General features: G+C 48.4%; 1 protein-coding gene across 4 annotated transcripts in view; it reads right to left on the bottom strand.

The window, feature by feature from the left end:
• The window catches only part of Piezo2 (piezo type mechanosensitive ion channel component 2), a 337,909-nt gene extending 327,533 nt beyond the window's left edge, over positions 1-10,376 (bottom strand). For all 4 annotated transcript variants that reach the window (XM_078030440.1, XM_078030437.1, XM_078030438.1 and 1 more), the window contains exon 1: positions 9,348-10,376. In XM_078030440.1, coding sequence (XP_077886566.1) covers positions 9,348-9,411 — 64 coding nt within the window. In that variant the 5' untranslated portion in view covers positions 9,412-10,376. The remainder of the gene's footprint in view (positions 1-9,347) is intronic.
• Between the last annotated feature and the right edge of the window lie 3,555 nt (positions 10,377-13,931).

The following is a 13,931-nucleotide window of genomic DNA, read 5'->3' as shown; positions in this document are numbered from 1 at the left end:
TGTGCAAGCACAGCCCTGAGTGGGCCATGTGCAAGCTGAGGTCCAGGGAAAGACTGCTCATCAGATCAAGGAGCGAGTACATGAGCGCCATAGGAGGGAGCAGGAGTCCAGCAGTGGGACGGGGAAGCACACCTCAAACTGACTCAGAGAGATTCACAACTGCAGCAGACACAAGCCTCTGACCAGTCCTGCTGTGCAGAACATCTGATTTATTTAGCTGGCACTTCTCGCAAATACCTAATCATGTAAGTTTCTTAATCTCTCGCTGACACAAAATGCTGACTTAAGACATTGAAAGTCTTCGCAAAATAAAAATGTTTCCCAATAGGAATTGCATCATACATTCAAAGAGCCCATGAACAATGACTTGGTGGGGAATGGAGAACACAAAATCCTTTAGGGCCTCAGCTCCGAGCTGCAGACTCCAGGGTACCTCCTCAACCACTCTTTAAATCCCTCTCCTTATATTGTTTAATTTTGAAGGAGAAAGAAAAAAACAAGGCATGCAAAACAAAGCCTTTTTCTTCTGTTTCTATTAGGAACCAAGATAGGAATAGTGCCAACGACTGACCCAGGAGTCTGAAGACGGGAACTACAGAGATACCTGGAGACCTTCACAATAAGATTTGTAAAATTCCATATATACCTAAAAAATAAATATTAAAAAAATTTAAAAAGGTCAAATTCCCCTTGAGCAATAGCCAGAAAAGAAGCCTAGAAAGCATCAATGCCTACAAAGACAGAGAGCAATCAAGAAACAGACCTGGGTTTCCACTGGTCTTCGGAGTAAAGAACAGCCTGTTTTAAGATAGCAAAGGAGGGGCACGCGTATTGTCTTAGGTGACTGCATGAATTTTGACAGATTCTGGAAAATGCACATGGATCCCATGAGAGGAGCAGGAAAAACTTGACCAAAACCAGACAGAGGATGATTTTTAAAAACAGACTGAAAGAAACAATCAGCAGTGGACTATCCAAGCCACACCTCAAAAGTGTTCTAGTAAAGAGCATGCTCTCCTTGCATGTTCAAATCTATGGAACATCACAGTGTGGCTCCTGTTACTCAAGTAGCCCAGACAGGTTGCCTGAGCAGCACACTGCTCTGCCCTGGGAAGATCAGCGTTACATTTGAAATTTGCATTCTAGGAAGAGAGTTAACACCTGAGAAGGAACATATTGGAACAAATGACCAATCCATACCATAAGCTAAGATCATATCTGCAATAATTTGTTCCCTTCTGAATAATTTGGGGGAAGATATGCCTTTATTTTCTAGAAATAATTGCTAAAAATATTCTTTTATACGATTTTAAGACATGCCTTTGAGGACTACCTGGCATCCTTTACAGTAGCCCCAGGTGAGAGACTGGCATAACATGCAGGGGGTTCTAACGTGGGAGAACAGCCCAGAGTTGTCTGAGCTGAATCCAGAAAACGAGCTGGTGGTCCGGCAGTACCCCTAGGGATGGACACTGCAGTGAGCCCTAAAGAGATGCACAAGCAAAGCCCAGAAGGCTTTGAAACTACTGCTGAAGGTGGTTTGTGGCTGTTAATGAAAAATTCTAGGTAGTTGGAGGCTTCTGGAAAACACTGGCTCACAAGACACAAATCCCACTGAATGACTCTCGCTCTTCCCAAAGCCTTGTAACCTGACTCTAGCCCTCTCTCCTGGCTGAAGATGGATGATCAAAGGCCTGGAGCCACAGCAAGCCTGTCTGGCATGCAGGTAGCAGGCCTGGCTTTAGCAGAGAACATTCCGGTGCTTACCAGCGAGACTGACCCCAGGACCAACATAAGTCAGAATTAGCCTGGTGCGTGTGAACCAGCTCTGATTTTTAGTCTGAAAGAGGAGGAGGAGGGTGGAGGGCTTTGAATGCTGGAAGCTCACACTCTGTAGCTGGTGCTGAGGCCCTGCAGCACATGGGGTCTCCCCTGGGACTCCTTTCTATGGGCATCTAAGGATTCTGAGCAGCCTCCCCTTTCTTTCATGAATAATGGAATTATCTAGCTAAGTTCGCCCAAGGTCTACAATGTCATTGTAATGTCATGCTGATTAAATTCAGTGTATTACTCAAAATTTATTTTCCTGACTCAAATCTTATTTAGATAACTCTGTGTTTCTACAAGACCATGCAGCCTCAGCTACCCAACACTGTGGCTTGGTTGTCTTCACAGGCATGACTGAGCACAAGCTGGGCACTCCAAGTCCTTTACTTCTGCAGAGACCAAATGCAATCATGCCTCTTGTTGCTCCTGTTGCTGCCACTGGCGAGGTGAGGTATCATCCCCGTCTGAACGCAGAGCAGGTGAGGGAAGAGCTGCAAAGCCTGGACCAGAATGTCTGTCCCCATGACCAGCTCTGTGTGACATCTGCACTCCCACAGCTAATGGGATAAAAAGCTATTTTACTTAGCAGTCCCTCACCTTCCTTTGAAGCAAGTCTTTAGCCACATAAGTTGGATGGGTATTAGAGACTAGAAAAGTTAGATGTAAAAATGCTGGCTATGAAATGGTGGTTTGTGGTCGTACCTTTCTCACATTAAAAAATGCGTGTGCAGAAATAACCCTGTTAAACCATGAAAGTATTTCTTAGCTTTGAACATCTCATTCTATAGATGATGTCATTGAAGAATGGAGAGTTTCCGTGACTTGGCAGAGTAATGAGTGTATTATAAACAGGATCCAGACTTTCTCACTAGACCTGCAGACCAGGGTCCTTCCCAGATTCTTCACTGCCTGTATTTCTAACAAGGGTCCATGTTCCTGCAGCAGTGCCAAGCCCAACACAGCTGGCACACAGGTACAGTGGAGGACAGAGAAGGGAAGGGTGTGACAACTCAATGTGCACACTCCATGGCACTCTGGTTCTGAATCGCCATCTTGTTAAGGCTCTGTGTTCTTCCTCCTTTACTGAATCTGTGGCCAAAACTGCTGACCTAGAGGATTTGACCACAAGAGAAAACAGATCGATTTGTGTGGTTCCAGAAGAGCTGAAAACATTTTAAAAAATAATATGCACTTCAAGGATGATGCTCCGGTCAAACTTTACATTGTCAAATGGGTTTTTTCCTTCTCTCCTCACTGCAAAGCAAGTAAAATGCATTAATTGCAATACTGATAAAATGCTCATTTATGAAAGTCAGGGAGAGTGTTACACGCTGTTATGAATTTTATATTCAAAGACTTAGAAACCAACAGCTATAGGAAGGTAGACCTTAACTCTAGGTTCAAATTTCTGAGATATTCAAGAGAAAGAAATTTAGCCAATGAATATTTTAATTAATCAATTGGAAAATATGTGTCCAGTGCTCAACCCTTATACAGTAATCAGGCACAATAGAAAAACCTACAATTCAAAACTGGTATTTTTTTCAAATGGCTGCTCTATGTTAGGAAGTCATTTAATGATGGGGATAGCAACAAGAAGCCCCTTATACAGAGTTCCTGAACTTGCAGACACAGAGAAGGGAAGAACTAAGAAGAGGATTTTGTAAGGAGTGTGAACAAAGCACCCTATTGCTAGGCAAGGGAAATTAAGATGTCACAGTTGTCACATTATTTCAAAGATAAAAATGAGCAACGGCACAGAGACCTTCCAATGTGTCTGACTGTGGGGAGGGAACAAGACAGGGTCATCCTCAGCCTTCAACAGTGTCTCAAAGCACCACTTACACTGACTGTGACTCTGAACTCTCTGCCCATGGGAAGGGGCTGCTCTTGATAGACAGGCCCTCAAACTAGCCCATAAATTAGACCCAACTAACATAATTGCTTAGCATCAGACTGCAAGAATAAAAGCTGCTATTTATTGCACACTAGCACACATTAGCTAGTTAGCACACTCATGCAACTCCCAAGTTGCAGCCTTACATAGTGGAAAGAAGGGTCCTTCCTGCATTTGCTTCCTGCATCCTTCAGCTTGATATGGACCTAATGTCAGGCTGCCTTGAGCGTGTCCTGCAAGATGGCAGAGCCAGGACTACATCCCTGGGGTGTCTCCTGGAGGAGGGCAAGCGCACCAACTTGACTGCCTACACCTTCACTTCATGTTGGTCTTATCTGCCTCGTGCCCTGAGGAACGCATATTGACAAGAGAACTCAGGAACACAAGACCCACCTCTGCTTGGAACCATTTGTCAGTAAAAGGAAAGAGCCCATCTGCTGCCAAGACAGGAATACCAGCTGGTAGGCCACTGGCCCGGTGGTGGGCCTAAGGAGAAAGACAACAGGGGACTGCCTGCTTTGAATGAGGTTCAGGCTGAAAAGCACTCAAGCCCTCAAAGAAGCCCAGGTCCCTTCGCTGAAGAAATTTCTGGAGAGATCAGAGCACAGGAAAGCACCCTGGGCTTCACACACAGCAAAGGTAGAAAGGAGCCAAGAAGGAGGCCGAGACTCTCCCTGCTCTGGGACCCAGAGGGGAAGCTGCGGCTCCCTGGTGGGCCAAGAAGAAAGAGCAGAATGAACCTAGAGGGACGGCTCTGAAGGCGGCTCCTGGTTGGAAAGGGCCTGCCCTTGAGGGCAGGGGCATGGACAGGCTCCTGGCAAACGTGCAGGTGAAGGTGTCGAAAATGGTTTGTCCACTCCACTCAGAAGGCCTGAGCGGGCAGAGGAGGCTGCAGGGGATACAGTGTGCTTTGGGTTGTCCCCATTGAACCTGAAGTGGGCTGTGGAGCTCAGAGTTGGAAAACTATGAGGGGGGCAATCATCTCAGACTGGGTCACAAAACCATTAACTTTCTAAGAAATCAGTCTTTGAAAAATCTTCACCCTCAGATAACTAGTGGAATGATACCAGAAGGCCCAAATACTAACTGGCAGAAACAATACAGACCAGATCTGCTTCTGCTTTAACAAAATGTTTTTAATATTTGCAAATTCACATACAAGAGTCTAAACACGTTCATCATAATAATATCCTGGTTTCATGCTGAATAGTGTGCAAAGAATTCAAAAAAGCAGGTCATAATCAGAAAACTTCTGCATGCTATACATGTCAAATCCATTCAGCTATTTCCATCCTTTCAGTTATTTTTGAGAGTGGGACATAGTATCTACTTCTACAAGGCCGAGAAGGTGTGGCTAAAAGCAAAGTTACTTTAAATGCTTTCCAGGGATCCTTCAGCAGCTGGAACCACTGAGCAAGGTGGCAGCAGCAAGCCAGACTAACACTGATCAAGAAAAATCCATGCTGATTAGATTCAAATTAGCTTCATTTGTGAGCCTTGAACTGTGTTTAAGTGGGACTTCAAAATTACATCTGGAAGCCAGGTGCAGTGGCGCACCTCTGAATTCCCAGCAGCTCTGAAGGCTGAGGCGGAGGATCATGAATTCAAAGCCTGGCTCAGCAACTAAGCGAGACCCCTGTCTCAAAATAAAAAATAAAAAATGTTGGGGATGTGGCTCAGTGGTGAAGTGCCCCTGGGTTCCATCCCTGGTATAAAAAGAAGAAGACGGAGAAGGAGAAGGAGAAGAAGAAGAAGAAGATATCTGCTACATAGAGAAAATAAATATACTATAGAAAGAAATTGTGTTTAGAGAGCTAGACCTAGACATATTTCAAAAGTGACCACATATTTTTACTATGATTTTAATGCAGCTATTTCCAAAGGGAATTTTAAAGAATATTCCTGGAATTGCAATATTTTCCAAGTATAATTTTTTCCTGGGAACACTGTAGCCTATGCAGCCCTTTATTTCTCTGCTCTTTCCTAACCTCTCACCCTCCATTTAGGGGGAGCAGGAGCTGGGGTGGGGAGCTACCTAGGTCTCTGTCCTCTGTTCTCCCTTGGTACTGTCCAAGTCCAGTGTCCTCCCTTCTCTTCCCTCCCTGAATGTGAGTACACTGGCTCTTCTGAACAAGACCTTGGGGGACTCCAAGCAACCCTAGGCAAGATGGAATAAACCGGTTGAAGCCAGTGATCAAAATATCCCTAGTCCCTCCTAACCTTGGAACAAACTCAGTCATGTACTTAAAGATGGGTGGGAAAACAATTGTGTAAAAAGAAATTTGTAAAGTGCTCAACAAAGACCATTTACTGCTATCATTATGAAAGACTGCATGATATTACAGAAGGTTTTTGCCATTTTCATATATTATGCATAAGGAAAACTCTGAGGGCCACCAAGAAGTCACAGGTCTTTTGGAGATATTCAAATCTGTGGTGGCTATAGATATAGGCACATCTGTCAGCACATGTTCATTTTGGATGATGAACACCACATTCTGTTATGGTTTTGTTTGCTTTTAACACTCAAGAATCAGATAACACCTGCATAGAAGAGCCCTGGTATCACTTATCACTGCCCTTTCGTTTCTTTCACAGGGGGGAAAAAAAATTAGCAACAGATTAAACACAAGACAATTGGTTCTCACCCCCATCATTAGGTGAAGACATGAGGGCGGAGGCTTCCACATCAGTGCTACAGAAATGGGGGTTTAAAGGGAAGCCAGCCGCAGGATTCTGCCAGGGCTTGACTTTGAAGGCTGCCTTGCCCAAGGTCAAAATAGATGGGAAAGGTGTGAGATCTATTCTAACGGCAAGCAGATTGCTGCACTCCCTGCCCAGGATGTTAAGAAAGCTGCATGCTTGATTTAGCAGCCCCCTGAGAGTAGATAGATCAGAAAACCCTTCAATAACCTTGAGATCTCCACTTCCTCAAGAAGAGAATCAAGGTGGCAGCCACCACCCTGTTGAAGCTCAGCCATTGGAAGGCACCATTAGCCTTCCAGGTGTGGGTTGTCTTCCAGACAGCAGCGAAAGTCCAGCGGAGATTTAGGGCCGCATCCCCTGATGCTCTCCTCCTCCGCCTTCCTGGGGCAGCCAGCCCCTGCTCTCCCTGAACCCACGCCTTGCAGGCTCCCGGGGAAACCACAGGCTCTAGGCTGAGCTGGGGACACCACTAGGCTCCACACCACACACACTCAAAACATCCCCACACACTCCCACTCGTAACATCTCACACACAAAAAACAACACACCACATATCCATAGCATCTCTCACACACTCCTAACACTCCACACACATGCTCACACACACAGACTCACACACTTATACTCAAACACAAGCTCACTCAAATGCACACACACATACACTCTTACACTCATACATACACAAGAACACACGCCCTCCCACAGAGAAATGTGAGCAAGCAGGAAGGAGCAGACCATGTTAAGGCTGCAACATCCCCTGGGCTGACTCTGTGGTCCAGGAAACAGAGGGGGCGGGGCTACTATCCTGGCGCCTGGGAGCCCTGCTTCTCCCAAGAAACCCCGGGGCTCAAGGTGGACTCACATCTAAAGCCCACAGCCTGCGGGCTCAGGCAGGCAGGAGGTGACTCTTCCATGGTGGGTGGGTGCCATGGAAGAGGCGGGATGAGGCAAGAGGCCAGGAGGAGGATGACCCCAGACCGCGGGCAGCAGCCCCTGTTCTGCCTCCCCTGGGGGCTCTGGAAGCTCTGGGGCCTCCGCCCAGGGCTTTGCACCGCCCACTCTGTGCCAGAGCAACAATCCTGGTAAAGGGCCTCTCGCAGTGGAAAACCCCAGGTTAGTCAGTATAATTAGGCTCCAGCCTCCCAGACTAGGGACAAGCAAGATGTCCAATAGGAGCCAATGCTTAGGGAGAGGTCACAGGCAATCAACGGGTCATTCCTGCTGTCATTTGACAGAATGGACCGAACTGGCTACAGATGACCATGTCTTATTCTTCTAACAGTCACAGAACCCAGCAAGTGCCCAGGGAGAGGGAGGAGGGGAACAAGAAGGAGATGGTGGGTCAGACAGGGGAGGGAGCAGCTTCTGACCCCAGAGCCACTCCTGAGGACCCCTTCTGGTCAGCACTGGCCACAAGTCCGCCCTCTCTCTAAAAGCCACTCCTTAACTCAAGCACTAGCTTCCAATCAGCAAATACGAAATGTGCCGGGCACTCTGCCAGGCTCCAGATGCAGAGGTGACTGCCAAACAGAGACACCCACTGTGCTGAAAGTGCCTAGAGAACCTTTCCCAAACCAACCTCCAAGTCAGTTTCGCTGAAGATGAGCTCCTCCTGTATGTGAGTTTGTTGACAACAAAGATCCCTGGAAAATGGTCCTGCCTTGAAACTTGAAATGCAGTTTTGAGGATGAGGCCAGCAAACCCCATAGGAGTCCCTCCTGCTGCCCAAGCTGGCTTTTCCATGGAGGGTTCTCCTTCTCAAGTCTCCCACACACTTTGCTATCTAAAGGTGTTAATTAGTACTCCACTACAATATCCTGTTGATGGCTTGCATTGGGTTTCATACTCTTGAACAAAGAAAACATTTAACACAGGTGTGATTTCGAGTCATTAACCTCTGGCAAGGGACACAAAGGTGGCCTTTTGTGCAAAGACCACCCTCTCTTTGTAAACACAATTGCTACTTGGTAAAGTGTTCTATTCTCTAGCTCTGGAGTGGGAAGAGGAAAAGCCAAGCACAGTCCCATGGCCCCATGATCAGTCTTAGGAGTGGGATTCGGCATAACATGCAGGATTTGAGAAGAAATTCAGAAACTCCCTCATTACTAGACGCTGGCTGGTCCTTAGACCAACGCCTACATCCTTTCAACACCCTGCCAGCCTGTAGAATAGTGAGGCACTCCTCTGGGCATCCCTGAGGCTCTCGGTGGCCGGGGTCTTCACCCCGACAGTCCCAAGGAGTTCCAAGGCTACTTCCAACCCTCTAAGTGCCCGGAGAGGGAGGGCAGGACTAGATAGGTTCTCAGCCTCAGCATCCAACACTTCCCTTGTAAAAGGGGCTTTCCCGGTGCCTACTCCCTGTTTTTCTTTTAAAAAACAAACAAACAAACAAACTCCATTGGATCTTTTACTTCTCCCTACAGGGTGGCTGGGATATGGGGTAGGGGAGAGATGGCCCCTGGTGGTCTGGATGGAGCACCCTGTGCTGCCTGTCCCAGGACATCCTGGAGGAGGGGGCCTCAGGTCTAAGCTCAGGTTCCTACCGCGGGGGGTCACTGCCGCCTTCCAGGCGACTTGCATCCTCTGTGCACAGGCAGTACTCTGCTTATTAAAAAAATAAAATAAAATCCACGCGTGGCTAAATTCAACACAACGGTCTCCAGCACCTGCAGCAGATCTCTGTTACCAGGACCCTGCAGCTGGATGTTGAAGGGAGACACCGATCCTTTGCCCCAGATCGGGAAGTGAGAGAGACTTACTGTGACACTGGGACAGCGCGGCTGTCGCTGTTGCCACCTGGCCCACGCTTCGGGAATCGAATTCGGGAGCACTAGTGCCCTAAACTTTGCTAGGAAGTCCCCACTAGGAAGCCCTCCTCACAGTCCCCGAGTAACCTTGGGGAGCCCACTAGACTCACCTACTGCCAGGCAGATGGGCAGCAGCAGCCTGAAGACCAGCCCGCACACCACTTCCGAGGCCATCTCGTCGGTTCGGCGACTCCGAGCGCAGGGGCGAGGCTCGAGGGTCCCTAGGGCTGGGACGCCAGGCCCATGCCCGCCTAGGGCCTCCTACCAGCAGCAAGCTGCCCAGGCATCGCCTCTGCGCTGGCCTCCGGGCTTTCCGCCCCGAGGGCGCGCTCAACGCGCTCTCAGCTGCCCCTCGCCCGCAGGGCTCTGGGCAGCCGCTCACCAGGCTCTTGGCAGCCACCTAGCCAGGCGCCCGACCCTCTGCGGCCGGCCCATTAAGTGTAGAACTCAGGTTCCGGTGGCGGCGGCCTCTTCAGGGGCAGCTGGGCGGGGGCCCTGGAGGAGGACACTTTGGGAGAGTCCTAGGGGCCTGGAACAGTGCGGAAAGGGGGCGAAGAGGGAGTGCAGTCTTCTGGCCGGGCTCCCGGGGCGTCGCTCAGGGGAGGCCGGGGAGCCTTTTGCGCAGAACCTTTCTGAAGCCAACGAGTCTCTACTGCCCGGCTCCGGCCCCTCTGCCCACGCAGGCTGCCGCGCGCCGCCCTGCGCCTGGCTCTCGAAGCTGCCCCGCGGACCCCGAGTCGCGTCCTACAGCCCGCGGCCTCAAGCAGCAGGCTGTGGATCCCGGGTGGTGGTGCAGCTCAGCCTCTGCGCCCCCCAGCTTCGGGCCAGAGAGACCGAGGTGGGCGCAGCCAGGCGCACAGGACCATTCCGGACACCGCTGGGCTCCAGTTATCTGTCCGCCGGTGGCGCTGCGAGTCCCTCCCGCACTTGAAGGAATCGTGTGAGCTCGGGCAGGAAAGCGCAAAACGGGTAGATCAGATGCCAATTCCCTCCTCCACTGTCTCAATTTTAAAAAGAAAACTCAAACGTCGTCTGGATGCCCAGCGCGCCCCCCGCCCGCCGCGGTGCAGCCTCGCCCTAGCCGCGGCGCAGCCAGGGCTCCCCGGCGGGCGCACACTTCTCCACCTTCAATGAAACTTTGGAAGCCCTCACTCGGGGACGGGCGTGTCCTCCCGCCAATGGGAAGGCGGCTCGGGGCTGGCCCGCCAGGACCGCCCCTGAGCGACTCTTGAAGCAGGCGCAGTACACCCGCGCAAAGGGCGAACTCCATCTGCACCCGGCGGCGCGCAGAGAAAGGCCTGGCCTTGCCAACCAGGTGGGCTTCGCTCGTTGGCTCACCCCTTCTTCCGCGCCGCGAGTTGCTACTGGCTTCGCACAGACTCCTATCTCTGCGTGCACTGTGTTTCTAGTTGCGAACCGAGGCATCCTGTACACACGGAGCGCCTGGAGCTTGCCCAAACCCAGGAATCACTCAATGCCAGAGGAACAAAGCACAAGCCCTGCAGGAGAGTAGCCAGAGGCTTGATTAACCCTGTGGGCAGTCAGTGCTGATGAGCGCACTAGTAACTATCCACCTGCGTTGACAAGAAGAATAAGGCTGGACTTCCAGAAGCTTTGTCCGTATCTAACCAAAGAAGTTTCAACTCTGAACGGGGTCTGACCAATCCTAGCTAGCCTTTCTCCAGAATGCACAGAAAAACTCCCATGTGCATCCACTTTGTATATCTTGGAGAACTCTTTTTTTCTCTTAGGCTTTGTTTCTTGCTGGTCCTAGCTCTAGAGGAGAGTATGTTGGCACCTAGAATATTCCAAAAACCTCCCTTTGCTTATTTGCGAAACAACATCTAGAGAAATCAGCTGAAGCTGCGAGATTCGAATTTGTCCCTTCCCTGGTGTTAAGATTATCCAAGAGTTAGGTATCTGCTGGGGCCAATGGGAATCCCAGGACCAGGAGGCAGAGGATCTTAGGATTTGTAGAGAGGACCAGGGAGAACTGGCATTTCCATCCAGGGAGTGGTGGGAGCATTTAACCTCCATTCAGGACTTGCACCTGGGATTACATTGGTTGGAGAGGAGGGATCCGTCGATCCATGAAAAAAGCATGCAAACCATGGTTTTGTCCTGACTCCTTAACCATAACAACTACCTGTGTGGGTACTGATTTTTTGACATAAAGTAAGCATGTGGTTTGAATTCAGATGCCCTCCCAAGTTCTCTGGGAGCTACAGTGCACTTTGTAATGTGATCCATTACCTTTTCTCCCTCCCTCCCTTCCTCCCTCCCTTCCTTCCTCCCTCCCTCCCTTCCTTCCTTCCTTCCTTCCTTCCTTCCTTCCTTCCTTCCTTCCTTCCTTCCTTCCTTCCTTCCTTCCTTTCATAAAGACTCAAGATAGTTTAAATCTTGTGGAGATACCCTGAAACTTAGTCCACCTATGTGTGCTGCCACTTTCAGGAAACTTAAGGCTGTAGCACTGAGTTCGATCCTTAGCACCACATAAAAATAAACAAATAAAATAAAGGCATGCATGCTGCCATCTACAAAAAAAAAAAAAAAAAAACCACCAAACACATTTTTTTAAAAAAAAAAAAAAGAAACTTAAATAGCCTCTAAACCCAAACTTATCATAAGTCTAATAGCGGGATCAGAGAAGAGGACAGAGCTTTAAATTAGCAGCAAATTACTGAATGTGAGTAAGAAATATTTATTTTACAGAGCGCTGACATAAATACATCGCTAATTTTGAGGTTCAGAGCTTGTGCTTGCCCCCCCTCCTTCCTTCTCTCTGATATAATTCATTTTGGGGTCCTAACTAAAAGGTGAAGAAACACTCCTCAGTTTTAAATAATACTGTGTTGTTAATTGACTGTTGTTTTCTCTGAATATCTTCCATGTTCTTACCAGGTTTAACGACTGCCCAGAGTTTTTCAAAAGTTACCATTCTGGAGGCCTAGTGAGGAGACACAACCGTCCCAGCAAACAGGGCACCTGACCAAGCATCCTCTCTGCTTGCCCTGTCTCATGCCTACCAAGCTAGCCCTTCAGTTCCAGAGATGTCAAGAGCTCCATCCCAGTTTTGAGACTTCCAGTGCTTACTCTCCAAGGAACTTCAGGTGTCTGGACAATATTTAATACAAAGTGTTCAATCCCAGCCACATGTTGCTGTCACCTGGGGAGTTTTTGAAAATCCAAATGCTCCTACTCCACACTCCCAGGAATCCTGACTTCACTGGTCTGGTCTGGGGTCCCACACCTATATTTTTTTAAGGCTCTCATGTGATTCTCAGGTATGCTGCCAGGGTAGAGAACCAGAGTCCTCTTTCACACATTAGAACTCAGAAAACATTCCCCTGGATTTCAATACCAACATCCACATGGCCGGACCAAATCCAGCCTTCTGGTTTCCATACCAGATTGACTGGAGCACACCAGTCATTAGCCAGTGGCATTGTTTTTTATTTATCTTTTTATTGGTGCGTTACAGTGGTGCAAGTGGCGGGCTATGCCACTACATAGTAGTTCATGAACACAATGTAACAACATAATTTGACCAATATCCCTCCCCATTGCTTCCCCCTCCCTCCATCTCTCCCACACCCTGGTCTCTGTCTTCTATTCTGATCGTCCTTCAGTGGTGTTGTGTTTAAAACTGCTATTTTCTCCTCTGTCTCGCCTACCTTGAAGGGCAGGACTGATGTCTCCACAGGTCCGTCTTGAAGGACCCCACTGGCCCACCAGGGTTCTGATAACAGTGTTCAGGAGCTCTGCTTGCTCTGCAAACTTATCCCCAATCTGAGCATGATGGGAATGAATTCTGAAAGAGCTAGAGAATGCTCTGGTGAGAAGACAAAGTGCCTGCAACGCTCAGCCACATGAGTACACATTTTGATTGGGTGAATACCTGCTGTTTGGGATAAGTGTCCCCCAAGGCTTATTTGGGGGTACACTTATAGACACTTAAAGATGGTTTCCCCATCCCATAGGACTCTAGAAATATTGTGGGAGCTTCAACAGTTGGCCATGGGGAGAATGCCATTGAATTCACACCAAGCCCTGAGTTGAACTGCCTTCCTCCGCCATGTTCTGCAGCTTTGCCTTCACAGACTCAAAGCAGCAAGACTATTGCTCATGGACTAAACCCTCCAAAACTGTGAGCCAAAATAAACCCTTTTTCTTTTTAAGTTGAGTTCTCTTAATTATTTATTACATTAACAGAAAGCTGACTTACATGACCACCAGCTTAGCATAGAGAATGAATTAAATACCAGTTACTCCATGTCTCTCTGAATCTACACTGTCAAATGATGACTTCTTTGCATCATTACTGACTAGTGCCTCATTTTTTTCATCTAGAAATGGAAGAAATAATCAAACCTATCTAATATGGAGTGCTAACTGATGAAAACCATATATACAGTCCTTAGAGAAATGCCTGGCACATAGCGATTTTTCAGCAAATACTGGCTGCTATTATTACTATAATAATTACTATGACTACTATCATTGTTATTGGAAAACAAGATCTGGTTCTACATTTTTGAAACTGATCTGCTGAAGCTTTACCTGCTGTGACACTTCAAGAAGGATACACTGGCCCCTCAGGTATGTTCAGAAACTGGTCTAGAGGAGTGGTGGACATTTTCCCAAGTGTTGAAGTCTTTGGCTGCAAGGAATGTGGCGCTTCATGCCTGGTGCAA

This window comes from Ictidomys tridecemlineatus, chromosome 13 (genome assembly GCF_052094955.1).
Source record: "Ictidomys tridecemlineatus isolate mIctTri1 chromosome 13, mIctTri1.hap1, whole genome shotgun sequence".
Taxonomy (NCBI): Eukaryota; Metazoa; Chordata; class Mammalia; order Rodentia; family Sciuridae; genus Ictidomys; species Ictidomys tridecemlineatus.
The sequence above is the reverse complement of the archived record's forward strand: the minus strand, read 5'-3'. Positions and strand labels throughout refer to the sequence as shown.